The sequence below is a fragment of the Neophocaena asiaeorientalis genome, unplaced genomic scaffold (genome assembly GCF_003031525.2).
Source record: "Neophocaena asiaeorientalis asiaeorientalis breed wild unplaced genomic scaffold, Neophocaena_asiaeorientalis_V1.1 scaffold761, whole genome shotgun sequence".
Classification (NCBI taxonomy): Eukaryota; Metazoa; Chordata; class Mammalia; order Artiodactyla; family Phocoenidae; genus Neophocaena; species Neophocaena asiaeorientalis.
The window spans coordinates 692,928-719,737 of NW_020174818.1; the positions used below are offsets into that span (position 1 = coordinate 692,928).

Sequence of the window (26,810 nt, forward strand, 5' to 3'; positions counted from 1 at the left end):
TCTCGGGTCGGGGGCGGGGTGGGGGGCCAGAGCTCAAACCTCGTCCCGGAGTCCGCCGTCCGCCCCGCAGTGTCACCTGACTCGCCCACGTGACGCGCCGGCGCCACGTGACCACACGCCAGGCCTGGCGCCCCAGCGCCGCCGTTCTAGAACTTGGTGATGCCGGAAGTGCGGACGCAGAGGATTGTGGTGGTTGTAGTCTCACACCCCTGAGGGCCTCGGATGCCCACTCTTACTTACCTGGCCGGTCAGTCTCGCGTCCGACCAAGCTCGCTCCCTCTGCGCCCCGACACTCCGTCCTGCTCCGGCCACCAGCCCTGCTTTCCTGCTCGCCGCCGCCCTAGCTTAGTCTCCAAGCCAGTGCTGATCTCGCAGGCCTCCCCACGACCGTCCCACCCAGTTCCGCGAGGGTGTCCGCTCCGTCCCTCACTGAGCTCATGCTGTTTCCTTTGCCTGAAGCACGCTTCTTCGTGCTCACCCCATGGCCCAGCCAACACCCACTAGTCTTGGGATACCATTCCCCCAGGAAGGGTTCCCTAACCAGAGGCAGGGGAGTGCGCCCGCTCTGGGCTCCCCCGCCGCCCTGGCGATCATTATGAAACTTAAGCAAGAGCATGTCACTCTCTTTGAAATACCTCGGAGGCCCCCATTTCCCTCGGAATAAAAGCCATAGTCCTTAAAATGGCCTACTAGGCCTCTACTGTTGCGCCTCCCCATGCCTCTTACCCGACTTCATCTCCTAATACTTCCCCACTAACTCCCTCCTCTGACTGCACTGGCCTCCTGGCTGTTCCTTGAACACACCGGTCACACCCTCAACGCGTTGCACTTGCACTTGTTTCCTCTGCTTCTCCAAATTATCCGCGTGGTTCATTCCTAACTTCTTTCAGCCTTCGCTCACCTTCAGAAGGCCTTCTCTGACCATCCTGTTTAATACTGCAGCCCCTTCTCTTGCACTCCTTCCCAGCTTTACCATAGCCCTTATCACCATTCTGCATACTAAGTGTTCTGTGTCTATCGCCCCCACCAGGAGAATGTAAGCACCACGAAAGGATTCCTGAGCTCACTGCTGGATCTCCAGTGCCTGGCACACAGTGGGTGCTCAATACATATCTGTAAAATACATGATTGGTGCCCACCTTGTCCCAGTTACCACGGTCGGTTTACAGAACTGCCTCTACTAGCAGACTGGGCAATCCCTGAGGGCAGAAATCACATCTTCCTGTTCACCTGCTTCTTCAACACGCTGGACAACCACAATATGCCAAGATTCTCGGCAAATGTGGGGAATTAAGAGGTGAGTCATTTCATTTCACCCCTCTGAACCTTTAGGGTCCAGCAACTCCACTTTGCTTGAAGCACCCACAATGCTGGTTTACGCCTATTTTAGCATGGTGTACCCTTTGCCCAAATGTCTTTTTCACCTCACTTCTGCTTTTTTTCTTTCCCCCCTCCAAGCGATCCAGCTTAGGTAACATTCCCTCTGAGAAGCCTCTTCTGGGCTCCAGCTGCCCCTGGGGGCTTCCCTACTCATAAAGAATATTGCTTCACCATGTGGCAATTGCCTGTTTAACTGCCTCTCTTCCCAGCCACACTGTGAGGACAGGAATCCAGTCAAATACAATTCAGATCTCAACCCACAGGACCTGTGCAGGACCTGCGGTATTTGATGAACAAAAAGAAACAAGGAGAAAAATTATCTGGTTTATTCAAATTTCTGTGATCTCCCTGAGAAACTAATTGGAGTCAGTGTAGACCAGCACTGGCCGACAGAACTTTTTGCAATGATGGAAATGTCTTATAGCTGCACTGTCCTCTCATGTGGCTCTGAGCACTGCAATGTGATTAGTGTGATTGAGAAACTGAGTTTTTAATCTTACTTAATTCAAATTTATGTTTGAACAGCCACATGTGGCCACTGTATTGGACAGCATAGGTGCAGACGAGTGGTTCTCAACTGGGGACGCTTTTGCCCCCATAGGGGACATTTGCCAACATCTGGAGACATTTCTGGTCATCACAACTGGGGAGGGGCGTGCTACCGGAACCTACTGGGCAGAAACCAGAGATGATGCTAAATATCCTACAATGCCCAGGACAGCCCCTCACAACAAATAATTATCTGGCCCAAAGTGTCAATAGTGCCAAGATTGAGAAACCATGGTCTAAACCATTTAGCACCTGCCTTTAACAAAGGCAGACCCTCAACTGTCTTGTGCTGTTGTTCCCGGGAGAACAGATGGCCCAGAAGGCTTCAGGGAAGACCCAAAGCTGTTTCCGCATCAGTCAAACAACAGATATTTACCAAGCCAATATGTGCTAAGCCTTGTGCCAGCGCCAGGACAGGACAGGAAGAGCTGAATCCTATCCCCAGTGAGGGGCTGCCTCAGTGACAGGCTCCTTCAAGGATCCTGGCAGAAGAGTGGAGTTGGTGCAGGGAGCACTAAAGGTCTTCAAGTCCACCTGTGGCTCTGGCCCCACATGGTATCAGCTGCTTCCCTCATCCTCGTAGGCGATGGCAATCCCTCGTCTTCCGGTCACAGCTGCCGTCACCGGCGTCTGACCCAGGCAGGGTTGCAGTCCCTGCCAGCTCCGGGAACTAAGGAATGAGGCTGCAGAGGGAGGGGATTGAGGCTGAGTGGCCTGAACATAGGGGAAGAATTCAGATGGGAGTGGAGATTTGCCACACTCACCTGCAGGGCTGCTCTCAGCCAGCTCCAGCTGGGGCCTCGGGGTTAGGGCTGAGCATCCAGGATCAGTTGATGGCTTCCAGGCAGGTGGGGGTCGGAGGTCGCCAGTAATGAGTGACACATCTGGGGTGTCCCACAGCTCGGAGTCAGGTGGAGGGAGGGGCACGTGGAAGGGAGAGCCTGGAAGGGAGGGAGGGAGAAAGCGGATCCATACTGGCCCCCCAACTCCATGCCCCAAGCATTTTTAGCCTAGGCAGTGCCCCCACCACTCACCAGGCAGTAAGTCCGCATAATGTGTGAGGTGGGGAGCCAGGCCTGGAGGTGGCCATGCAGGGTTGCAGGCAGCCTCCAGCTCACACGGTGCCAATACAGGCCGGAAGAAGCTTCCAGAAGGCTGGGTGGCTAGGGCACCCAGAGGACAGGCCAACAGCACAAAGACATCCACCTCAGGGAAGTTGGCAAGCTTGGCAGGCGTGGGTCGCCCCAGGGCCAACACGTAGCTACGCTTGCCAGCAGCCTGTGTCAGGTTCCGCAAGTGTGCCAGTGCCTCACGGTGTCGGGCCACACCCAACGTGCCCGCCAGCAGCCCCACCACACGGGCATCTCTGGCCCTCTCTACCAGATAGCGTCTACGTGCTCTGAGCCGCCAAGCCCGGGCACCTTCATCCTGAGTCCGCCCTGTGTCTGGGCAGCAGGAGGAGAAGGGCCGCCCTGGTGCCCAGCCCAAGAGCAGTCGGCTCAGGTCTGGGTCAAGGTCAGGGTCAGAGATGGCCTCAGAGCCCCCCACATAGAAGGCACCATACTCTTCCAAACACCTCCCTGGAGCCAGGGGGAAGCGGCGCCCAAAACGCTCCAGGGGCTCAGGATCTGGGTTGAGGGAGCCCACTGGCAGGGGAAGAGCTGGGCTGGAGACAAGCAGGTCCAGGTACCGTGGGCGCAGAAGGGTGGCCAAGGCCTCTGGAAGAAGGAGGTGGTGTCAGGGTTGGGGTCTGGTAAAGCAGGATTCCCCCTCATCCCCAGGAGACTGAATGGGAACCAAAAGCAGAGGCTGGGGTCAAACCCATATTAAGAACTCCATGGGAGTGTACTGACATGGGGAAATTAAGGCACAAACTGGTCAGCCCACCCTTCCTGCATGCAAAGGCAAAACCCTCACCCAGGGCGTGGGCACAGGCCGGCTCACTCAGCAGCACCACAGGCGCTGTGGGGTCTGGGTTCTGGGCCTCAAAGGCCTTAGCGCAGAGCTCCAAGGCCACAGATCGCTGACCAAGGACGAAGGCAATGGGCAGTGGGCGGGCAGGAGGGCTTAAGCAGGCAGGGCCAAAATGTACAAGGGCCTGAGCTTCAGCTTGCTCAGCACCCAGTACATCCACACAGCAGCTGCAGAGGAGACACCATTAGTGAGAGGGGTTCTCATCGAGAAAAGCATTGCCGTCGTCAATGGAAAATGTGGTCAATGAAGAATATGACGTTATGAAAAGAAGACACCGTCACTGAGAAGAGCTAGTATTAGGAGAGGAAACATCACCATCAGGGGGAAACACAACCATCGGGGTCAGACACTGTCATAGAGGGGAAATGCCATGAGCCCTGGATCCCTAGACCTACCCCACCCTCTATCGGCAAGCTCCAAGTTCACACCTGCCATAGGCTGTGTCTCCCAGAATGAACACCTTCGACCCTGTGGCCTCCTCCAGTCGTGCAGCCACGGCCCCAGCATCTCCCAATAGCTGATCAGGGAACTGCAAGGCCACCTGTAAGCGTAAACCATGGAGTCAGGAACAGCCTCTCCTCTTCAAAGGAAACCTTCCGGGAGTCCCTACCTAACCTTCAAAGTCCCTCCTCCCAGAGAAGCATCTTCCCTCATTCCCATCCTCACAAAATCACCCAAGATCCCGATCCTCTGGGCGACCCATCCGCTCCTCACCCGTTGACACCCCAGGTCACGGACAAATCCAACGACTCGCTCCAGCTCATACACTCGGTCCAGGTCCCCAAGAGGAGTGCGCAGCCCGGCAGCGCCCGCCTCTAGCTGCAGCACCGCCTCCGCGGGGCTGCTGAATGTAGACTCCATAGCGGGAGGCAGCGGGGACCTCCCTCAATTAGCTTCAGGCCCCGCCTTCTCAAAAACGGCCCTCATAGTGACACGTGGGCCTCCCAGGGAGATTACTTCCGGGTGCTTGAGGCGGGGCTGATGGCAACTTCACCCATCTAAAAATCAGCACGGCTCCCGCCCTCCAGTCCACACAGAACCAATAGTCGGCCTCCCCGCCCGAAGCCAATCGGAAGTGGCTCAGAGGAAGGCGCGGAGCCTTGTGGGTGTTGCAGTTCTCCTGGCCCACCTCTCCTGGCGCTGGTCTTCCGGTTCAGCCGCCAAGCGCCCTCAGAGACACCGACTCCCTGAAAATAACTACTCCAGTTTGAGCAGTTCCTATCCGCCTACACAGTTAAGCACTTCCCCTGCACTCTCAGCTGGGAGGTGACAGAGAATTAGGCATTGCATAATTTTTAAATTAGGTACCAAACTGCCTGGGTTTCAATATTGCGCTCTGCCCCTTACTAATTACTGAGGCTCTTAGTTACTCAACGTCTTTAATGGCTGTTTCCTCATCTGCAGAATGGGGCTTGTAACAATAGTACTTCTAATAGGATTGCTGGGGCAAATTAATTTAGATATAAAACTTCATAAAGTAGTCCTTTGCATAGCACATGTACTGGAAGAATCCACTACTATCCTCACGGCAGTCTCAATCAAGCAAACACTGAGCACTAATTGTTCACCAGGTACTACAGAGTTCAGTCTTTGGAGTAAGAGCTGTCGCATTTTGCAGATGAGGAAACGGAGCCTCGAAGAGGCTAACTGCCTAATAAGATACAGCAAATCAGTGGCACCATCTGTACCCAGGTCTGATTTCAGAAGCTGCTCCTTAGACCCCTCATTCTCCCAGGTTATTTATATATGCTACATTTGATCATGGCAGCAGGGAGGAAGACACTTGGGTGCTATGTCGTAGGAGAAAAGGACAGAAAGTATGTGAAACATCTCTACATACTCCAGAAGTGAAAAATCAAGAGTAACGTGAGAATGGGATGGAGGAGGGGTAAGGGAAAGGGGACAGAGTGATCTCAGGGGATGACATGAAAGGGGGGCTCATGCTGGCTGGTGTGGGAAGAGATTGAATGAGGATGAAGAATGGAGGACACAGAATTTGCGCAGAGGTTGGGAAAAGAACAGGAGAAAAAGTGAGACAATCGTGGGAGTAACCAGTTCTCCTAACACTTCCAAGGAGACGCATGGCTCAGGGCTGGGAGTCAGGAGAACCCAATCCTGCTCTTGCGATCTTACTGAGGAGATGGCTGGGGTGCCTGAGAGGCAGCCAGGGTGGAACTATGGCTGAGACAGAAAGGGAGGGAACCCTGCTAAGGGAGGAGAGCAACAGCAGGCCGGGAGCTATCCTTGGTCCTGACCAAACCCTGACCATCACGTGCTGGTCAGGTACCATAGAGTTGGGGAGCTATGGGTTTGCAGACACTAGGGCCTGCCTTCCTCTTCCTCTGGGGTCCACCATATCTCCTCCCCCACATACTCAGCCCCGCTTTCTATACCTCTTCTCAACCAAGTGCAAGTCTGGGTGCCTCAATAACCCCACACAAGAAACACACCCTGGAATTCAAAGCCACTCTCCATTTCTTCCCTCCCAAATGAGCCCAGCCTCACCTCACTGCCAGCCCAAGGCCCCAAGTCCTCTACCTAGGAAGCCTCCCGTTCCCTTCAGAAATGAAACTTCCTTCATGCAGCCTTCCTCATTGGTCCCATTCTCCCAGCTTAGTTAGCATGGTAGCTATGGACTAGATCAGCTTTCGTTCAGACAGAACAAGGCATGGCAGAATTAGGGGCCTAGTACTCAGCACTGTTGATTAAGTAAATGTATGCATGCATAAACGTTGGTACTAATTTAATGGGGGGTGGGTTGCTGACACTACTGCAGTCCCCACCTACCCCAAGGGCATCCGCAGTATCTGGAATGGCTCCAGCCTAGGCGGCTTGGCTATAGCAGTGCCCCTTCCACCCCAGGAGCGAGAGGTTGGCCCCACCACACCCTACCAAGGCCTGGGTCCAAGCATCCTCCCATCCTTCCCCCAGGTCTTCTGAGGTCGCCCAGTTAGGTGGTGGTGGCAGTGGAAAGGAAGCAGACACAGCAGTGCAGTGAAGGTTCAAGTTTACTCTTTGGCGATAGGAAGGGGTGAGGAGGAGGTGTGGGTGGGACGGGGGCGCCCCTCAGTAGTCAGCTGTGTAATCTGTGCCATGTAGCCCCCGGCACAGCAGTGTGAACTCCTTCACCATCTCCTTCACCCGCCTCTTGTTTACTCGCTCGCTGAAGAAGAGAAGGGAGAGCAAGTTAGCACTATCCACCACGCCTCCTCTGCCCCCTGACCCGAGCCCAGGCCCTGCCAGCTCTGCTCACCGAAGGATCTGTTGGCTGAAGGTGTCCTTCTGTTCAGGGCTGAGGCGGGCAGAGGGAAAACCAGGTGACTGAAGTGCCTCCTTGATCCACACGCTCAGGAGGCTGAAGCAGTGTTTGTTCAGAGCAAATAGGATGTCGGCAAAGCAGTCCATGAGGCTGCGGGAGGCCTGGCCCCCAATGGCCTGAGGGAGACGGGTTCTCAGCACACCAGGGCCTTGCCCCTTCTGCAGCAAGGGTGCCTAGCCACACCCACCCACTCCCGGACAGTTCCTCAGCCAAAGTGCATATGACAGGTGAGCGCTGCTTTTCAAGAGCCAGCTGATCCTCACAGAACCCCAACAACTTCCAGTCACTGACTTGACAGAGAAACAAGAGCTTAGGGAACCAAGGCTCAAGCTCCCCAGGAAGGCAGCTGCCCCAACAGTGAGGGCCACCCAACCCCCATCAACCCCCCCACACCTGGCTCCATCTCACCTCCAGCACTGCTATGAGCAGCATACGGCCATCCTCCTGTACCACCTTTCCCACAGGTTCTACTTCCCCACACCGAGGCAGCAGCTCTGTCTACAGAGGATGGAGAGGCCCGTCAGCCCCAGCTCTTTCTCCTGTCCCCCTGGAGACAAGACCTGCACACCACACCCCTACCCTCTAGAGTCCTGGGCAGGGTGTGCTAGGCATAGGGGTGGTGGGGGGTTAGGGGTCAGCACAGGACTCACAAAGAAGCCACAGGAGGCCTTGACAGTAGGTGCTTCGGGGAACTTGAGGGCCAGCACAGCTGTGGGAGAGGCAGAGGCAGATCAGACGGGTGTCAAGGATCCTCCCGAAGGGGCCCCAGGCCCTGTCCACCTGGCCCCACTTACCACACTGGAACACAGCTTTGACATCCAATCGTTCACACAGGAACAAATCTGGCTTCCGCTTCAGAGCCTGCAGGAGGTGGAGCTGGTAAGCCCAGCCCAGCCAACTCCAAGAACCATCCCCCCACTCACCTGCCACCCAACCCCAAGCTCACACACCGCAAGTAGAGGCTGTCAACACCAGCCACCCAGCCGTCTCTGGGGGACCCAGACCACTCCAGAGCTCAGTAGGTCAGGAGGGGAGCAGCCAAGGGATGCTACGTACACGTATGTGTACCTGAACGCACAGGTATATGAGAGAGGTTGGGCAAAAGTTTGGGTCCCAAGTCACCCCTAATCAAACACCTCACTCCCCACCTCCCACCATCAGGGCCAGACCTCCTGCAGGCTCCAGGTTGCCAGCAGTGACTTCACTCTGATTCACAGAGGCAGCTGAGGCCCCCTGGATTTGTTAACAGGGCAGCAGGAAGAAGAGATGGCAGCTGGACATGGAGCCCAGTCTAATAGCCCCCCTCCTACGTCCCGCCTGCATTCCTCAGACACTCTCCAGCTTAGGAAGAGGAAAAGCAGGGCAGGAGCCTGGGAGCCACAGCCCCACCTTTCACCCAGGATACCCTGTGTCCAGGCCCTTCTCCTCTATACCCAGCCCAGGAGCCAGGGCTGCCATGTCAGGGGGAATGGACAGAGTATAGGGGCCGAGAGCCCACCCCAAGTGGTACCAGGGCATGACTGGTACATCCTCAGGTCACAGGAGATGCTCTGCACAGCTCCCACAGTCATCAAGCACTGCTGTTCCCCAGTAGCCCCCCAATGCGTGCCACATCGACCCCTAACCCTTCAGTCCTCACATACCTTCCACTCCCCCACGCTCACTCTTCTGCACACAGCCCCACATGCCCCCTCACTCGAAACGCCCTACTGACCCTCTATCACATCCCTTGTACACACCACTCTCCCACATTTGCTACACACCCTCACTACATATTCACATCCCATCCCCCCACGTCCCCAAACCATGTCCACACGCCCACACCCTCGTTCCACCCGGTTTCCCAGCACGTGCACTCTCCCCACGCACAGGCACAAACACACACTCAAACGCCCTCACCCCGAAGATGCACCCTCCTGGATACCCTCACATGCGTCCACCCAGGCCCAGGACACACCGCCCATTCACGCTCCTCCTGCGCCCCCTCCGCTAGACTGCAAGTTCTAAGAGAGTAAGAACTGTGGCTGCTTTTGCTCACCATTGTATTCTCAGCACCTAGCAGACTACCAAGCACGTATTAAACACTCAAAAAATATTTGTGCAGTGATTAAGCAAAGAAACACATCATTTACCACAACCCACGGGAACCCCCAACTCACAGGAACTTTCTGACACAAGGAACCCCCCATCATACTAACCCCACATTCCCACAGCCCGACACATATATCTTCTCAAACATACAACCCCTAATACAGACACACCACTACCGTACTTACACCTACCCTCCATAACACGCACTCCCACAGCCCAACACACACGCCTCCAACACGCATCAATATTCAAACTCCATCAATGCCTAACGCACATCAACACACAACACGCAACAATGCCCAGGCCCACACTTCAACTACACGTTTATCCCGACACTCAACACAATACACGTACTACTTACGGCAGCCACGTGATTTCTGCTCCCTTCCCAAACCAAACTCAAAACATACAAGTAAGGTCTGACACACTTACACACCAGACGCATCTCACAATGAAGCCAGCACCCCACCTCCCAGCAGCAGCAGGATCTGTCTGACAGCCCAGCGACAGCCAAGCTCTGGGCTCCACCGCAGCACATTCAGCTCGGCCCCTCCCTCGGAGCTCCTCCCAGCCTACCTCTCGAGAGCAGGCTGGGGGCACTGAGGCAGGCAGTTCCCGGCAGGAGCACGGGGACAATGAACCCCAGGCCCTTCAACTCCGGTCCTGCCCCTGAACTCCTCGGCCACCCCAGCCCCACAGGAGCTGCTGGGCACAGTTACCACCCCCTCCCTTCCCCACCGGCCAGGCCAGCCCAGCTCCCTCCCTTTGGGATCAGCCTCTCCCTGGTCTCTGTGGAGGACTGAGCTAGTTGAGGCAAAGGGGCACTAAAGGAGGATGTTGGGTTGTCAACTTCCACGGAAACAGATGAAGAAACTCTATTCAACTGAACAGAAAAAAAAAATTTGTCAACAGAAAGCTAAAAATAGGCTTAAATTGAATTTCAACATAAGAGAAAGAGAAAGAGAGAGAACAGAACGTGAATGAATAAAACTAAAACACACCTGTGCCAGGAGTTGCATAAATGAATCAACAATATCAGGATGATCCCTGGGCCCTAAAATATAATAAAGATGGAACTTAAGAAAAAATTATACAAACAGCAACTCAACCTCATATAGTTATGTGGGACTGAGAGCCTGCAGGGAGACAGCGTGGGGGCACATGAGCAGCAGGAAGCAAGATAAAGAAACAAAACATACAAAAACCATGAACTGAAAGAGACGGCAAAGTGAAGGACGGTCTGCCCCAGCTCCCTCCCGAGGGGCCTTCCACCTACTCCCCGCTCCTCTCAGGTCAGTCCCCAAGTGACCCTGCGATGCTCGAGCAACGCTGGCCACCGTGTAGCTGGACAAACAGCCCCCAGACTCTTGCTGTGGCCTCTGGCACGCTGCAGTGGCCCTACACTGCTTCCTAGCACATACCTCCCCATCACTAGCCATCAAAGAGGAGGGCAGGGCTGGTGGGAGGTCGGTCCTTGGTACTGCCTTTGGAGGGATGGCTGAAGGCCCTGGAAAGGGCTGTGTATCATGGTCTGAGCAGGCGCCCCCTCCCTTCCACAGCCTTAGGGCTCTTGGCTTAGCCAAAGAAAGGAATCTGTTGGGTTCTCTGAAACCAGAAGACTCCTTCTTGGGTACTGCAGTGCCCCATATGCTGTGGGGATGGCCAGGCAAGCCACTGCAAGGCCGAGGGGAGGGAACCCCACCCACAAAGCCCCTCCACGTGGACACAGACCCAGCAGAGAGCCAGGCTCAGGGCTGGCCACCAGCTCCCACCATCTGGACGCACGAGGAAAGAGGGAAACCAGTCACCCCACGGTGTGGTGGGAGGGCAGAGCCCGAGGAAAGTACGGCAAGGCTGGGACAGCATAGCAGGTGAGGGGACCATCCTGTCCTGTAAGGCAACCAACAAGCCCAACAGACAGGATGTTGGACACTACTCTGCTTCCAGTTCTGAGGACACCTGCGGCACGGACAAGGCGTGCGCCTGGAGGTCCTGCCCACCGCTCCGCTCTCAGGAGGAGGTGCTGCGGGAACCCCTGCCTGAGACACCACTAAGCAGCTGTGTGATCTTGCGCAAGCCACAGACGCTCGGTTTCCCCGACTGTCAAGTTGATAATAATCTCTCCCCTGCTTCCTTCGGGCTGTGAGGAGCCACTGATAAAGCACGTCCCTTCCACATCTGCGCCCCAAGTTACTCAAGTCTTGGAAAACGAAGCCCGGTGTGCCCCATGCCTGGGTCGCCCTGCAGACGGCAGGTCTGGCGTTCAGCAGCCACCCTGCTAGAGGTGGGCCGGACAGTGAGGAAGAAAGGCTCCAAGGGCAAGGAGCCCTCGTCCTCCTTTCTTCAACAGCGTCTGGTGCCTACTCTATGCTGGCCTTGTTCTGACGGACGCAGAGGGAAGAGAGCCAAGCCTACCCTTGAGGGGCTTAGTCCAGGGAGAGAGACAGACATGGGAGCTGCTTACTGAGTGCGATCAGTGCTGTATCAGCAGTGCATGCCCGATGCAGTTTTGGCACAAGGTCAGAAGCACCCAGCTCTGCTTCAGAGGAGCTTCCGAGGACTGATGCGTGGGTAAGGCAGGGAGGGGCGAGAGCTCACCCAGTAAAGGGCATAGGGCAATCCAGGCAGAGGAGCAAGGCATAGGGATCAAACGGGACACAGAGAGGAAAAATTAGGATGGCTGAACTGCTGGAGCCATTCAGGAATGGACGTTGAGAAGTAGGCAGGAGCTATATCATGTGGAGGGCAGTGGGACGATGACCCCACAGTGATGGGGAGCAACAGAAGGGCTTTAAGCCGGGGAGGGAAAATGCTCAGATTTGTGTCTTATAAAAAATATTACAGCTGCATGGTGCAGAATGAATTGGAGAAGGGCAGATGTCAGGGAAACCAGTTAGAAGATTGCTGAGCTGATCCAGATGGCACCATACACTGGAGCAGTGGCCGTAGAGGGTGGGGAGAAGTGGGCAGGCTGAAAGACCACCACGACCTGTCCCCAGCTGGATATGAGGAGGGGGAGAGGTGGCGCTGAGGATGACCACATCCGGGTTTCTGGCTCAGGTTTCTCCCCACTTTGGAAACTACCCCATGGCCCACCAGAGCAGAGGCCAGCATCATGGGACCAGACATCGAGGACAGAAGCAGAGAGTGCTCTAGCTCCAGCTGAGACTCCTGGTGAGCCTCAAACCTGTGACCACAAATCCAGGCAAAACTCAGGAGGCTGGAGGAACAACACTGTTTCCTTTCTGAGTGAGAAGCCTGGGTTAGGCAGCAGGGGAAGGCTGGAGCCCCCTGCTCCCAACTTCTCTCAGGCAGAGGGCCGCAGTGAATGGGGCACCGGGACCACAGCCAAAGGATTTTGGCCTAGAAAGGAATAAGTCTCAATGTAGGGAAAGGAACCAGCAATCACTGAGTACATCGTGTGCAAAAACCCCAAGCCAGGGGCCCAAAAGATGCTACTTTAATACCTGTAACAGTCCTATCGAGTATCTGAAAATCTCCATTTCACAGATATGGGAATGAAGGCTCTGAAAAGGTAAGTGACTTGCCCAAGGTCACACAACTAGCTGGTGGTGATGAGCTTAGAATCTAGGTCTATCTGACTTCGAAGCCACGCTCTCTCCGCTTTTCATTCTATCCCAAAGGAAATGGAGTCAGCCTGGTGCCCCAAGTCCCTCAGAGCTTCCAGCCCCATCTTCCCCCACATCCAGACTGGCCCTGAGTCCAGCAGGCCAGTAGAAGACATCATTCACTCTCTTGTCCACTATCTGTAAGGTGACAATTGTGCTGTGCTTGATCCCGTTAGTTTCCCATCAAGTCCCAGGTGCAACTCAGGGGAGAGAGGAGAACAGAGTGGGCAGCTTTGGCTCCCCAGTTGGGGAAGCAGAGGCAGTGGCAGTGGCGGCAGCAGCGGAGACCCTGGTCAGGACCTACCTTGCTGGAAGAGGGTGAGTGTGACGGAGGTGACGAGCAGGAAGAGGGCCTCGATTGGGGGAAAGTGGGCAGGCTCATGAGCAAAGATGTGGACCAGCTACAACAAAGCAGGGAATGCCGGTCAGCTGAGGCCCTGGCCCACCAGGACAGGCCAACATCCCTGGGATGCAGGTGAGAACCCCTGCCAGAGAAGCCATCCACCCCACTCTACCCACCCGCCCAACCCCTGCATCAGATCTCTGCCTGGGATGACATCCCAAACACTGCTGCATCCACCAGAAGGCCCACCTGTCGAGTGAGGTCAAGAGCGGAGGCCTGAGGGATGGTGCTGTACATCCGACCCAGCATCTCACACAGCTGTGGCACCATGGGGGCAAAGTCGTCCAGCAGCGTCTTAACTGACTTCTCGAAGATAGCGCACACCGCCTGGGAAGAAAGCAAAGGGGCCCTGGTCAGCAGGTCACCATTGGCTGGAGCAGAACTGAGGCCCTGCACAGAGGAGGCCTAAAAATGGGCCCTTACCTACAAGCCCTGCCTGGCTCTGCGAACCAAGGAAAGTAGGCAAGTCTGACCCTCACCCTGGAAGGCAGGAAGCTAAAAGGCCCTTCTCAGAGGGGCTGAGGATGGAAATTTGTAACTTAACTCTTGCTACTTACATCCTCACCATTGCCTTTCAGGGAGCAACAGTGGTGAGAAACTTCTGAAATGAACAGAACAAAACCAGGTGTCTGACGCTAAAATGGGTCCCTGTCACTCAGCCCCAGCATCACAGTCCTGGGGTCGAGCACTTCTTGTGATGCTGGGAAGCTCTGAATGTCTTCCCCAGAGAATCCCTGTGTCTATGGGGCAGGATTCATCTCCTTTACTTCCTCCAGGTCATCTCAAGCCGAGGTGGGGCGGCAACACCTTCTTCCTGCTCCACCTCTGAGCAAAGTCAGGATGGCAAGGGTCAGGACTCACCTCCACCACCTGGGCATCATTCAGCCATTTGCTCAGCACCTTCTGGATAAGCTGGAAGACCTGCTGCAGTACCACCACCACCTGAAGACAAAGGAAGAAGTGAGGTGCCCCCACTACCTCTCTCACCCACCCAAGAAGGACTACTCAGTAGCTGGAAGTAGGCCAGGAGTTCGAATCTATTGCCCCAGACTGCCCATTGAGGACTCAGTGCAAGGGACCCTGGGGGCAGGAATGCTTTGCTGAATCCCCATGAATGAAAGAGGATACTCTGAATTCTGGGGATCACCTTAGAGAAAGCCTCAAACTGCAAAGCAGGCATATTACAAGTGCTTCAAAAGATAACCTTTTAAAAAAGTCACTCCTTATCTACTTCTGCTCAGTAAAAGTATTTTAGTGCCAAACGCTTATGGGCTAGCCCCTGAAGAAGCAGAGATGCTGTCTCACCCAGATAGGCTTAGGGTAGAGAGCCCCAGAGGATGCGCAGATACGGGCAACTTATGGTGGAGCAGAGAGCAGCCTGAGGTCCTGGGAGGTGAGGGAAGGCGGGATGATGACTACCATAGGAGAAGGGGCTCTGTGGGAGGACAGTGGCCTCGGTTTGGTCTGGAGCCAAAAGGGTAACTGAAACTGGGGTGGGGAGTTGAGTACAGAGACCAGGATACTGTGGCTTCCTTTTCTCCAGGAGAAACCCTGGAGGGGATACTTGGAACAATGACCAAGGCAGTCCCTCACATCTGTACAGAGCTTTATGGTATGCAAAGTACTTTCAATCAAGACCACCCCGGCTGTTCAGCACAGTTCTATGAGATGAGCACCAGATATCTTTTTTTTTTTTTTTAGCACCAGATATCTTGATGTTCATAGTTTTGAATGGGAAGCTGAGGCTTGCCCCAGACCAAACAGCTTGTAAGTGGTCATCCTAATCCCTTTTGTGCCCGAGCCTACTGCAGTACTTATCACACTGCTCTGTGACAATCTGTTTACATGTATTTCTTCTAGACTAGGAGCAATTCAAAGGCAAGAACTATTACATGTGGAGTGCCCGTAGGGGACAGCGAATGCTGAAGTAGAAGGCCTCACAGAGTTGGAAGTTAAACAGGGGTCCAAAATTACATCACTTTGGGGTTGTAGGATAATGTCGGTGTCCCCCATGGGGAGAAGGAAACACTATACCACCACTCCAGGTGGGGAGGACAAAGACAACATCACCCACAGGACTGAGACAATGACATCACTCCCTACAGAGTAAGGGGCAATGGTAGGGTCATTCACAGGGTCAGAGGACCAAATGCATCATGTCCCATGGGGCCAGGGACACAATGACAATATTACCCGTAGAGTTCAGGGGTGACTATGACATTACCACAGGGTTGGGGGGGCAATAGCAATGACAACATCACCCACAGGGTTGGGTCCCTGCGGCACTGGCAGCTTCCGGAGCTCAGAGCCTTCATGATCATCTTCATGATGACTGACGTCCAGCGTGGTGAAGAGGTTGGAGAGAAGCCCCAAGATGTGGACAATGGCCAGCTTGTTGGAGGGATTAGGCTACAGGGAGAAGGGAACCAAGCTCTGGGTCTCCCAGCCCTGACTGCCAGCTCAAGCCCCACCCCTCAGCAGTCACAGCCAACACGAAGGGAAGTCCCATAGTCCCACTGCTGCTCCCCAGCCACACACACGCACACACTCACACATGCATGCACACGCACACGCGCGCGCGTGCACACCAGCTCACTCACTATCTCCTCTGCCAGCTTCTCCAGCTGCTGGATATACGGTGAGATGAGCGAGTGCAGGTTTTTAAGGATCTCCTCCACTTGCAGGGCCGACAGCAGGAAGCCCAGTGCCTGCATCAGCCACATGCACTGGCTCGTCTGTGGGGCAGAACATCGAGGGTCAGTCCCAGACACACCTGGTTGTGGGTGGGAAGAATGAACCTCTTGGGGAAGGTTCTGAGAACAGAGAATAAGGCGCAAAGGCAGAAGATGGGATTTCTACAGCTCCCCACAATACCCCAAGGAGCCCCTTAGAAACTTCTGAACTCACCTTATGGATCTGTTTCATCAGCACATCCTGGGGAAAAAAAGAAGGAATATGGTGTCAGCACAGGGCAGAGTGTGCCCTGAGGCCCAGCTACACACCCACGGCCCCCGCGTACCTGGGAGACAGCCACGATGTTGGCAGCATAGGGCGGCAGGTCATACTTGCATTCTCGGCAGATCTTCTTGAGGGTGGACACAGAAGAGATAGAAAGCTCGGGATTGCCTAGGGCATGCAGTACTAAGGGTAGAACGCTGTTGATCATGACGGGGTGGTCAGCCAGCCATTCAGACAGAGCTCCTGGGGAAAGAAGGGAGAAGGCAAGACATCTGAGGCAGGCCAGGCTGGCTGTGTACTATGTCCCTGTGAGGCAGGCAGAGCTCCCGGCAGGGTGGAGTTACAGCCCCTGTATGGAGCGCTGCTCATTCAGAGGACTGAATGGGCAAACACGCACGCACATGCTCAAACATGAGCCTTACACCTGAGAAGCAGGAAGGAGTTATGCAGTAGAGGCCCAGTGCTGCTATTTCAGTGACAGTGAACTAGCCTCACTGAACTGCAGCTCAGCGCACTGTAGAAAAGGACCCCTAGACATGCCAGGACAGTCAGTTGGCTGCAGTTCTGATTGTGTGTGTGGGCATGTACGTCTCCCACTTTGGATAGGACCCAGCAGGCTGGCTGTGGCTGGGGATGTGTGCCTTGGCTCTGGGAATGTGCTCATGGGTGTGTGCCAGGTCTCACCAATGGTGAACATGACAGTGTCCGCCAGCTGCACATTGCTGATGCTGATCCGTGGGATGAGGCCAATGAGCCCGGGCACCACATCAGAATAGTTGACATCGATGGTCTCCGCGATGGACTGGAAGCCATAGAGCAGGGCCTCTGTGTGCTGGGAAAAGAGGATGCCACTGGCTTGGCTCAGGAGGGTGCGACAGGTCTGGGAGGGCTGCGGGAATCAGGCGGGGGAGGTACCTGCCAGGAGTAGGGCTCCTCTGAGCTGGTAAGCAAACGGCCCAGCTTGTCATAGAGGTTGCTGAGCAGCTCGGCCCCCAGCATCTCATAGACATACATGAGTGTATCTGAGATGTCCACCCTGAGAAGCAGATAAAGGTCTTATACACCGCCTGGCTGCTTCCCCCAAGCCCAGGAGCCCACCCCAGTTCCCTCAGAGCCCTGCCAAAGTGCCGATAGAGAAAGGAGGCCCAGGATTCAGGGAGCCTGGCCTTGGGCCCCTCCCCTCATTGCCTTCATTATTTCAGGACTCCCTTTAGAGCTAGGATTGGCCTGCTACCATCACCTGTAAATTCGGAACTGCTCCTTCTCATCTGAGGACCAGAATCCATATTCTTCATCAGAAGGGAACTGGGCCTTGTGCAGAAGCACATCTACCAGCTGGAAGTAGACCGGCCGGTATACCTGCTGGTACACAGCCTGCTTCTCTGCCTCAAAGGACAGAATGTCATCCTGAGAGAACCAGGGAGGAGAGTTAGCCAGAGAAGCCCCTGATCCACCTTCTTCCATCATGGCCCAGTCCTACTGAAGGTCACATGACACACCTGCAGCGTGTACCAGAAGGTGAGGGTCAGGGAGCTGGTGGTCTCATTGACAGGGAAGTGGCCAGGGATGCCCGTGCAGAACATGATCATGTTGACAAGGGCCAGAAAGCTCTGCCAGTGCTCCACTTGGTCCAGCAAGGCCCTGGGAGGGAGGAGACATAGGGAGGTCATTCCGCCTCCCCCACTTCTTAGAGGGCCCTACTATCCCACCCCCAGCTGCCCCTCTCCTCACCGGGAGTGGTTCTCGCCCAGGGCCACAGCAATGCGACAGATGCCGTGGGAGGTCTCCATGTCCCCATTCTGCACTGCCTGTCGCAGTTGATCCTGCAGTCCCAGTACCAGTGGGATGAGTTTCAGGAGTGTGTTCACATACCTGGAGGCATAAGGTGAGGAGACCCATCATAGCTGTCTGCCCATCCCCCACCAGCTTTAAGAGAAAGGCACAATTTCCCTGTCATCCATCAAAGCCCCCCTTCCTTCCCACATCAAACCCAAAGTGAAAAAGAGGTCAGGGCCTACACAGCAGGTTTGATGCTGACCAATTTGAGAAGAACCTTAGGTCAGAGACTTCCAGAAGAATTCTGGGAAGGAAGTACGAGAAGGTAAGTGTTATGGGTGGACTTGTGTCCTCCAGTTAGACTCAGAGTTGATGCTGAAATGGGTTAAGACTATTGGGGATGTTGGGATGAGGTGAATGCATTTTGCATGCGGGAAGGACATAAATTTGGGGGGACCAGAGAACAGACTGTTATGGATTGAACTGTGTCCCCCCCAGAAAGATGTTTTAAAGCCCTAACCTCCAGTACCTCAGAATGTGACCTGATTTGGAAATAGGGTCATTGTAGATTAGAACACAGAGTAGGGGGTGGCCCTAATACAATATGACTGGTGTTCTTAAAAGACATTCATGTGAAGACAGAGACGTACAGGGAGAATGACATATGATGATAAAGGCAGAGGCTGGAATTATGCAGCTGCAAGCCGAGCGGAACACCAAAGATTGCCAGCAAAGCACCAGAAGCTAGGAGGTGGCAAGGAAGGATTCTCCCACAGGTTTCAGACGGAGCTGACACCTTGATTTCAGACCTCTAGCCTCCACAACTGTGAGACAATAAATTTCTGTTGTGTGTGCCAGTGTGTGGCACTTTATTATGGCAACTCTAGGAAACTAATACACTCAGGGTCAGGGAAGACTGAACGAGGGTGGGAGACAGAAGACGTAACACAGGCTAGGAGTCCCGTTAAAGACTTTAGAAGGCAGCAACAATCCTAAGAGCATCAACCTCCACCTTCCACTCCACCCCCTACCACCAAATCCTAACTCCTAAGGACTCTGGTGGCAATAAGGAAGGGAGAGAAGTAGATGATGAACTCAGAGGGAGCTTAGAGGCAAAACAGGAATATGAGGATGGGGAAGAGTCAGGAACAACTCTCCTTGGTGGAGGTATTTACTGAGACCTGGAGGAGCGGGTAGAAGGGGACAGTAATAAATTTAATGGGAGGCCAGAAGGTGGTAAGTTCAGTGTTAGTTATGTTGAATCAGAGGTACCTGGTGAGCTAGGCAGGTAGAAGTGTCCAGAGAGTTGGAGATAAAAACCTGAAGCCCGATGGAGAGGTTTGAGCAAGAGACATAGATTTTGGAAACATCAGCAAACGGCAATGGGAGCACATGAGAATTGCCCAAGAAGAAAGTGTTGAATGAGAGAAAAGAGCACAATGATGCCTAAAGAAGCAGCAGAGGAAGCAGAGTATACAAAGAAGGCTGAAAGAAGGCTAGCTCCATTCCCAGAAACCTGCTTTGTGGAGATGAGACTAAGCAGAGAAGTGATACTCTCAGGGGGGGATCCCTCTGCTGTCAATCATAGAGTCACCATAGCAATCTACGGAGGGGAGGGGTTGCTGAGGGTCCAGAAGGAGTTCTATCTGGACTTGCCCCAAGCAGGTTGCTCGGAGGTAGCCCCATAACCTTAGGTGGAGGATGAGAAGGACAAGAGGCAACCAGTCCAGGATGTTGGCTTTCTCCACATCCTGGTTCTGGTGGGACAAGACGTCCCTACCAGGGTACCCACAGCCCAGAGACAGCTCCAGAGGGTGCTGCCTGGAGACAGTGGGGATAGCTTCAGTCTCATGGCCCTGACACAGGCTGCACCACAAGACAATGGGCACCTTCAGACCAGACTCTGGCACAATGAGTAGGGGCAGGGCCAAGGCCATGGCCCGCAAACTCCCCAGTAGCTGAGATGGGGGCAGGAGGTAGTGCCCTACCCTCACAGCATCCCCACTGTATTCCAAGGTTCCCTCACACCTTCAAAATTCATGTACACGGTAGGTACTCAATGAAAGCTCTGAATTTGTCTCATCTATACCTCATAATAGGATAAATAAAAGAGTAGAGCCCAGTAGAGCTCAGAGTATTACTCAAGGTCACAGAACAAATTAGAGACAGATTCCAGGCTAAGACAGCTCCTTACACAGCTATAGATCTGCTTCTGTTTCAAGGCCCAACCTGAATTTCCCCAAAGGAGCTATGGAGATCTCAGCCCATATCTCAAGTTCTAACTGATGGGAGCCCCCAAGAGCCTGTCTAATTTACCTTCTTTCCCTTCCCCAGCCCCCAGTGAAAAGCTTTCCCAGGATTAAAAACAAATCTCAGGAAAAAAAAAATTTTTTTTCAAAGGAGAGAGAGCCAGGCAAGCAGCAGCAGCTGTGGAGGGGTGGGAAAATGGTAACTTGAGTGCAGGCTCAGCCCAGGGGAGCTGATGTCAGGACACCTGGGGAGGTAGTGGCTGGATGACCCAGAAGTCAAAGCCACTGAAGGTGATTTTCTCAAGCCAAAGCTAGGAAATAGACTAGACAGAGCAAGGCCCAACACTGACTCCAGGCTGGATGCAGCCCACCCATGGGGGAAACTCTTGCATAGATTTCCTACCACCTGGGCACCTGTGCCTGAGACCTGTGAGCAGACACGGGCCTGAGGCCTTGAGGCTTCTAGGTGTGGGGGAGGAAGATAGAGCGGATGTCTTTAAGCACCATGGCTGAGCCTGGGTTCAAAAGGCCTGGCTCCTGTTGGTCAGCTCGAGCTGCCGGGGCAGGGCTGCTGGGGACTCCTTGACTGCCACTCACACAGAGCTCAGCCCAGACCTGCAATTAGAGCTCTGGGAGCAGAGTTGAGAAAATGGGGAGAGTTGCTAAGCAACCAAGGGGGCTGCAGCCAATGGGCGCTCAGGAGGCTATAGGTTCCCTCACTGGCTCCTTGCTCGCTCATTCGTTCAGAGGAGAAGAGGCATCAATTACCTACCAAAGCCCTCGAGACACTGGCTAGCCGGGTAAACCTGGGTGTATCCAAGGACACCCCACATCACCCACGCACTGGCCCTGCCAATTCCACTCAGCCACCAGCTGTCTGAGCCCAGCCAGCCAAGAAAGGCCTTGACCTGGGACTTGGTACCCACCTGAAGTTGGAAAACCAGAGAAGCCATGGGAAAGGGCTCGTACTAACTGCCAATGCAATAATGATACCAAATACTAGTCACTGCCGTTTATGGAGTATCCAGGAACCATGCTAAACCTTTCACAGACATTCTCTTATTTAATCCTCATACCAAAATATTCCCCACAGAATACCAGGTGCAGGCCCTGGGCACATTATCCTACTTAAACTCTGTAATATGATCACACCCATTTTACTGATGATAGAAACTGAGGCTTAAAAGTGGTTTGCCCAAGGTCTCAGATCTAGGAGGCGAACCCTCTGGGATTCAAACTCAGACATGACTAATGCCAAGGCTAGAACTATCAACCACTTCCCCAGGCCATCTCTTTCAGTGGTATCCTGCCCTCTGGTTCTGCCAAGCATTCCCAAAGCATCTTCTCTGAAATGTTAAGTGTCAGGCCTCCAGTCTTGCCCTGGCCAATCCAACTTATACCAAAAATGCCATCATGCCATTTTCTCTGCTTACAATCCTTTAATAGATTTACATCATCCTCAGGATGAAGACCAAAATCTTAAGCCTGGCCAACAAGGTCTTGCATGATCTGGGCCTGGATCTCCTACCACTGGCCCTTATACTCTGTTGTCTAATCACACCTACTCACCAGGCTCTCTCACACCCTTCCCTTGCTTGGGCTCTTCCATCTGTCTGGAAGGTCCTCCCCATATCTATCACCTCCATCTGGCTAACTGTTACACAGCCTTCAAAGCACAGCTCTATTGTCACCTTCTCTGGGAAGCCCTTAATAACCCTCAGACTGGGTTAAATGCCTCCTCTGGGTTCTGACAGCCACCCGCTCCCTCCATTAAAGCGTTCATCACATAGGCTCTACTTGCCCACCCAAGTGTCTACTAGATTGTGAGCTCCTATCTTGCAGAAATCAACCCATCTTTAGGCTCCCTGTGCTCAGCCCAGGGCCCCACACATAAACAGACGCTCAAGCAACACTTGCTGGAGAAGCATCTCATTACACTCACCTTTTTTCGGTGAGTGTAATGTATGGCGGTGCTGCCCACCACAGGCCTCTGCACCTGCTGTAGCTCCCGAAGCCTGGAACACTCCCTCCCCTTCCAACCTCTCCCTACCCCACCCCCACCCCTCACCACTCAGGCAACTCCTACTTTTCATCCGTTCAAAAAATAATGAATGCTACCAAGTGCTGCCAGGCAGTGTGACAAAATAAAACGACAGAGTGATTGTCCTCACAATGCTGAGAGACTAATGGGGAGACGTACATTAATTTATAATGAAACTGTGTTATGGGCTAAGAAGGAAACACACTGGGAGCTCTAAGATAAAATAACAGAGACCAAACTGAGTCTTAAAAATCATGAGGACTTCCTTAAGGAAGCAAAGTTTCAGCTGAGGCAGCAGTGATGTGACAAGTACATGTGATGGTTCAGAGGCTAGAGGGAGCCTGGGACACTCACAGAACTGAAGAGATTGTGTGCGAGTGAAGAAAGCAGGGAGCACGGGACGAGACAAGGCTGGGGACGCCATGTTGTGCAGTGCCCCTGTGAGTCACGTTGAGGATTCTGAACTCTATCCTAAGAGCAGTGAGGACCCACTGGAGATTTCTGAGCAGAAAGGAAAGATTAGATCCTCATTTTTAAAGGACTGCTCTGGGTGCTGGGTGGGCAATGAAGGGTATAAGTGTGAAAACCAGGGGACTGGTGAGGAAGCCCCTCAGTATTCTGGGGAGAGAGGTGAGGACAGCTTACACCAGGGTGGTGGTAGTGGAAATGGAAAAAACAGAGACACAATATAGTCAGAAGCAGAACACCAGAACTTTGTGACTGCATGATTGAGAGAAAGGGAAGGGAGAGTCAAATATTTTCATGGAATAATTCATTACATAGTTAGTTGTCTGATGCCTGTCTCCCTCTCTGAACCATAAGGACAGGGACCATGTCTTGTTTGGTTCCAGCATTGGACCTATTTCTAGCATAGAACCAAGCATGCAGTAGGCACTCAATTCGTGTTTACTGAACAAATGGATGGATGGATGCATGGCTGGCCAAGCAGACTGTCCATCTCCGGAAGATAGGGACCGGCTCACCTCTGGGCATCAGGCTGTGAGATGGCATTGACGATGGCCTCCACGCTGCTGTCGAAGAGCTCTGAGTCCTGCAGAGCAGCGAAGGCAGCCTGAATGAGCGCCTCACAGTCCTGCAGGGGCACCTCCAGCTGCACCCAGCTGGAAAAGCACTTGAGCACCTTCTGACGCACACAGCTGGGTGAGCTGGGCTGCTGCAGCAGCTGCTCCAGCAGCGGGAAGACAGCCCCGCACTCCACTGCCAGGCTGGCCCGCACCAGGCTTTTGCGATACTGGGGCAGGCGGCTGGTCTGGAACTCCTCGGGCAGCACTGTCAGCAGCTCTAGCAGGGCCAGGCAACGGCCCTGGCCATCCACTGGGGAGTCCTCAGCCTGGAAGAGCCGCACCATATCTGCCACAGCACACGGCCAGGCATCAGGCATCATGCTGAGAGCCAGCGAGGCCAGCGCCACGCACAGCCGAGTCAGCACAATCTTGGAGCCACTGGCAAAGCGGGTGATCTGCGTGAAGAGCTGTGCCTTTAGACTCTCATACTGGTCAGTGGGGATGTCGCTCCAGTAGCGAGAGATCTTGATGTGCAGGGCACTGGCCCCAAAGTACTGGATCTCAGGCACCTTGTTGGGCTGCAGGAGCTGCCAGCTGAAGTGCCAGGCCTGTGGGGAGACCTGGGCCTGCATCAGCCACTTCTGAGCCAGGTTCTTGTTCTCAATGTTGGGGTCGTAGTAGAGCTGGTGCAGCGCCTGCAGAACAGCACAGGACTGAGCAGGTGCTGGCTACTCTGGAACCTGCCAGAGCCCAGAACAGAGGGCAGGACCTGGTCCTGCAAGACTGCTCTCTCTTTCTGACTGGGGGGCTGAGCAGGAAGGGAGAACTCAGGGCTCTGCAGTGTTTCCTGGGCCTGGAGTCCTGCTGATATCTTGAGTGCCTGAACTTTGCCCATACTCTACCATAATTTCTTCTCCTTATAGCAAAACATTATGGGTTCAGAAAATGAACTTCCACAGGAGAGCAGCAAAAGAGGAGGCTGAGTTCCCCAGAGGGGAAGCACCTGAAGTAAAGGGCAAGGCCCAGGTGGAAGGAATGGCTCCACAGGGAAGAAGCTAAACCTGAGAAGAGTATGAAACAGACTGAGGGGCCCCCCAACCCTCCCAGGCACAGCTGCTCTCGTCTACTCCAACAGCTCCATTTAGCTCCCCCAGGATCATCCCTAGGTCACTCCAGATGCTGGCACCAAAGCCATTGTGAAATCTGAGCAGGACTAAGGCTTTGCCAGGCAGCCCTAGGGCAGAGACAAACTGGAGAGGAGGGTGAGAACACTCCTCAGAGAGCACACGAGAGGGTCCAAAAAGCTGGTCCAGAGAAGTCTTGGCCTGCAGCCCTGGCAAACGCCTAGCCTGGAGCTTTCAACTAGCCAAATCCCCAGGGTCCCAATTCCATAAGGACTTCACACAGTAAGAAAACAGTGGTTTATCTCCCTGGTAGCACATGGAACAGTACGCCACCATGCCAACACTGCCCGGCCCCACGGGGTGGAAGAGTGAGGCTAGGACTCTCACCCCCTAAGCAGGCTCCATCCAAGTAGACTTAGCCCTGTCTGTATCCCTGACAGCCAGTTATGGCCACTGTCCCTTGTCTGGACCCTCAGGGATGCTGAGGCAGGCAGAGAACAGAAGCAGAGAGACACATCCTCACTATTGGGTATGGTAAACGGGGCTCAAGAATAACAAACGAGTATCTGCAACCATTCTCTGCTTTCCAGCAAGGTAGCCCCATCTCCCCATTCATCCCAGGGAAAATGCATTTCCGCATTCCAGGCCTCTGGGGGCAGAACCCAGAAAAGAAACAGAGAAGCAGTTCAAAAAAGATGGACTGGGCAGTGGGGGAAACTGGGAGTGCCATGGCAGGAAGCCATGTGGGCAGGTGAGTAGGGAAGAACTCTGAAGCTGCCAGCAGGACCAGGCTCCTTGGACCCAGCACAAAACAAAGGGGGCCAACCCTACTCCTGCCTGCCCAGAAGTGGTCTGGCCTCCATCCAATAAAGGAAGGACCCTTCTCCAAGGAAGAGTGAAAACATAACCCAGATTGTTTTAGTTCCAGATTATTTTCTGAGCCCCTGGCTCAACAAAACAGGTCCAGGATGGCTCAATATCACTATGGTTTCTGGAGACTGAGCTGCAGGTCTCCTGAGTCCTTGGTTTCTTACTGCACTGCTCATGCCGTTCCCATGGAGCTGGAGAATAGCCAGTCTGGCTGGAGGTCTAAACCGTCAGCACCCTGGAAGGACCACCCCAAGACCCTAGAATATCCACAGAGGACCCATGTCTAAGGAAAGCCCAAAATAGCCTATTAAGACACCATTACATTGCTGTCCTGCCTGCCCAGAGAGACAGCAAATGCCAGGTGCTCTGGAGGCACCATCCCAACGGGCACCCAGCCCAAGCCTGGGCTCTGGCATTAGTGTCAGTCCCCAGAACTTCTGCTCTGTCACTGGAGTGCCCACCCCAAGGCCCTCATACCTTCTCCACGTTCTCCACAGTGAAGTCCAAGGCTGGTGCTGCTCCAGCCCCTGCAGCCCCCGGCTGCTCCTCCCGCCGCTCCATCTTTGCTCCCTCCCCAGCAGGGAGGTGGACCGTGACCTGTCTCCTGCCCCAGCCTCTTGGCTGCTGGCCCCCTGCTAGACTCCGGCTTCGGTGCCCAGGGGATGGTGGGGTGACAAGGGGCCCAGGGAGAGCATGGCTGCCGAGGCCTCCCCACCTCGGTTGGCGGGGGGGCTTGCCAGAGGCCAAAAGGAATGCTCTTAGGAGGAGACCCACTGAGGGGGACTCCTAGGAGGAAGCCGTCAGTGAGGAGTTCGCAGGCAGGGGTCCTGGTGGTAGGTCAGGGCTCTGTCCCCAGAAGCTATGAGGAGGGAGTCATAGGGGAGGGAGGCCTGAGGGAAACCAAGGCCCTGGCCCGTGAGGGGTCACAGGGTCGATGGCCTGTACCCACAACACCCTCTTCTGAGTGAGCTCTCGGGTCCTAGGAAGAGGTCACGGGGGTGGGAGGCTACGGGGGAAGAGAGCCCTTCGCGGGTTACGGAGGCGTCCAACGAAGCGCAGGGGGTACAGCTTCGCAAGTCTGGGGCGAAGAGTCCGTGGAGTTAAGGGGCAGGTCCCCACCGCTCGGCCTGGCCCGCGCTCTTCTCCGTGCCCGGCTCCGGCCCCTCTACCGTCGCTGCCTCCGCCCCACTGACTGACAGGCGAGCTGGCCCGGCCGGGACGGGGCGGGGACCTCAGAGAGGGGCGGGATGCCCCGAGCGCCTGTCCCCGGCACCGCAGACTCAGAGGCCGTACCCCCCAACCCGCGCCTGCCCTGGCCCGACTCGGCACGGCAGAGCCGAGCACGGTCCGGCGGAACTGCGCGGAAACTCTCTCCGGGTCTTCGTTCCTGCCTGTCCTCCCGCCAGCCTGCGTGCTCCCGAG

General features: G+C 54.6%; 3 protein-coding genes across 5 annotated transcripts in view; all 3 read right to left on the reverse strand.

Annotated features, from left to right (window-relative positions):
* ATP6V0B (ATPase H+ transporting V0 subunit b) overlaps positions 1–86 on the reverse strand; it is a 3,423-nt gene extending 3,337 nt beyond the window's left edge. For both annotated transcript variants that reach the window (XM_024760393.1, XM_024760392.1), the window contains exon 1: positions 24–86. The gene's annotated coding sequence lies outside the window, so the exon portion shown is untranslated. The remainder of the gene's footprint in view (positions 1–23) is intronic.
* A 1,605-nt stretch (positions 87–1,691) lies between these two features.
* Positions 1,692–4,818, reverse strand: DPH2 (diphthamide biosynthesis 2). 2 transcript variants are annotated; one of them, XM_024760378.1, is made up of 6 exons: positions 4,618–4,818; positions 4,332–4,444; positions 3,847–4,070; positions 2,964–3,647; positions 2,694–2,870; positions 1,692–2,612 (listed from the first exon to the last, which is right to left on the reverse strand). In XM_024760378.1, the coding sequence occupies exons 1-6, from the start codon at positions 4,762–4,764 to the stop codon at positions 2,488–2,490; spliced, it is 1,470 nt and encodes a 489-aa protein (XP_024616146.1). In that variant the 5' UTR covers positions 4,765–4,818; the 3' UTR covers positions 1,692–2,487. The 2 variants fall into 2 exon arrangements, with proteins under 2 accessions (XP_024616146.1, XP_024616147.1); XM_024760379.1 differs by lacking the exon at positions 3,847–4,070 and having other exon boundaries at positions 4,618–4,801.
* Positions 4,819–6,893: 2,075 nt separating this feature from the next.
* On the reverse strand, positions 6,894–26,595 carry IPO13 (importin 13). The gene is made up of 20 exons (XM_024760399.1): positions 25,866–26,595; positions 23,353–24,089; positions 18,035–18,175; positions 17,803–17,944; positions 17,544–17,710; positions 17,219–17,339; positions 16,988–17,135; positions 16,365–16,546; positions 16,253–16,279; positions 15,946–16,080; positions 15,611–15,754; positions 14,207–14,287; positions 13,535–13,672; positions 13,247–13,343; positions 10,315–10,367; positions 8,017–8,083; positions 7,873–7,931; positions 7,631–7,720; positions 7,157–7,338; positions 6,894–7,066 (listed from the first exon to the last, which is right to left on the reverse strand). The coding sequence occupies exons 1-20, from the start codon at positions 25,947–25,949 to the stop codon at positions 6,970–6,972; spliced, it is 2,892 nt and encodes a 963-aa protein (XP_024616167.1). The 5' UTR covers positions 25,950–26,595; the 3' UTR covers positions 6,894–6,969.
* Positions 26,596–26,810: the final 215 nt, after the last annotated feature.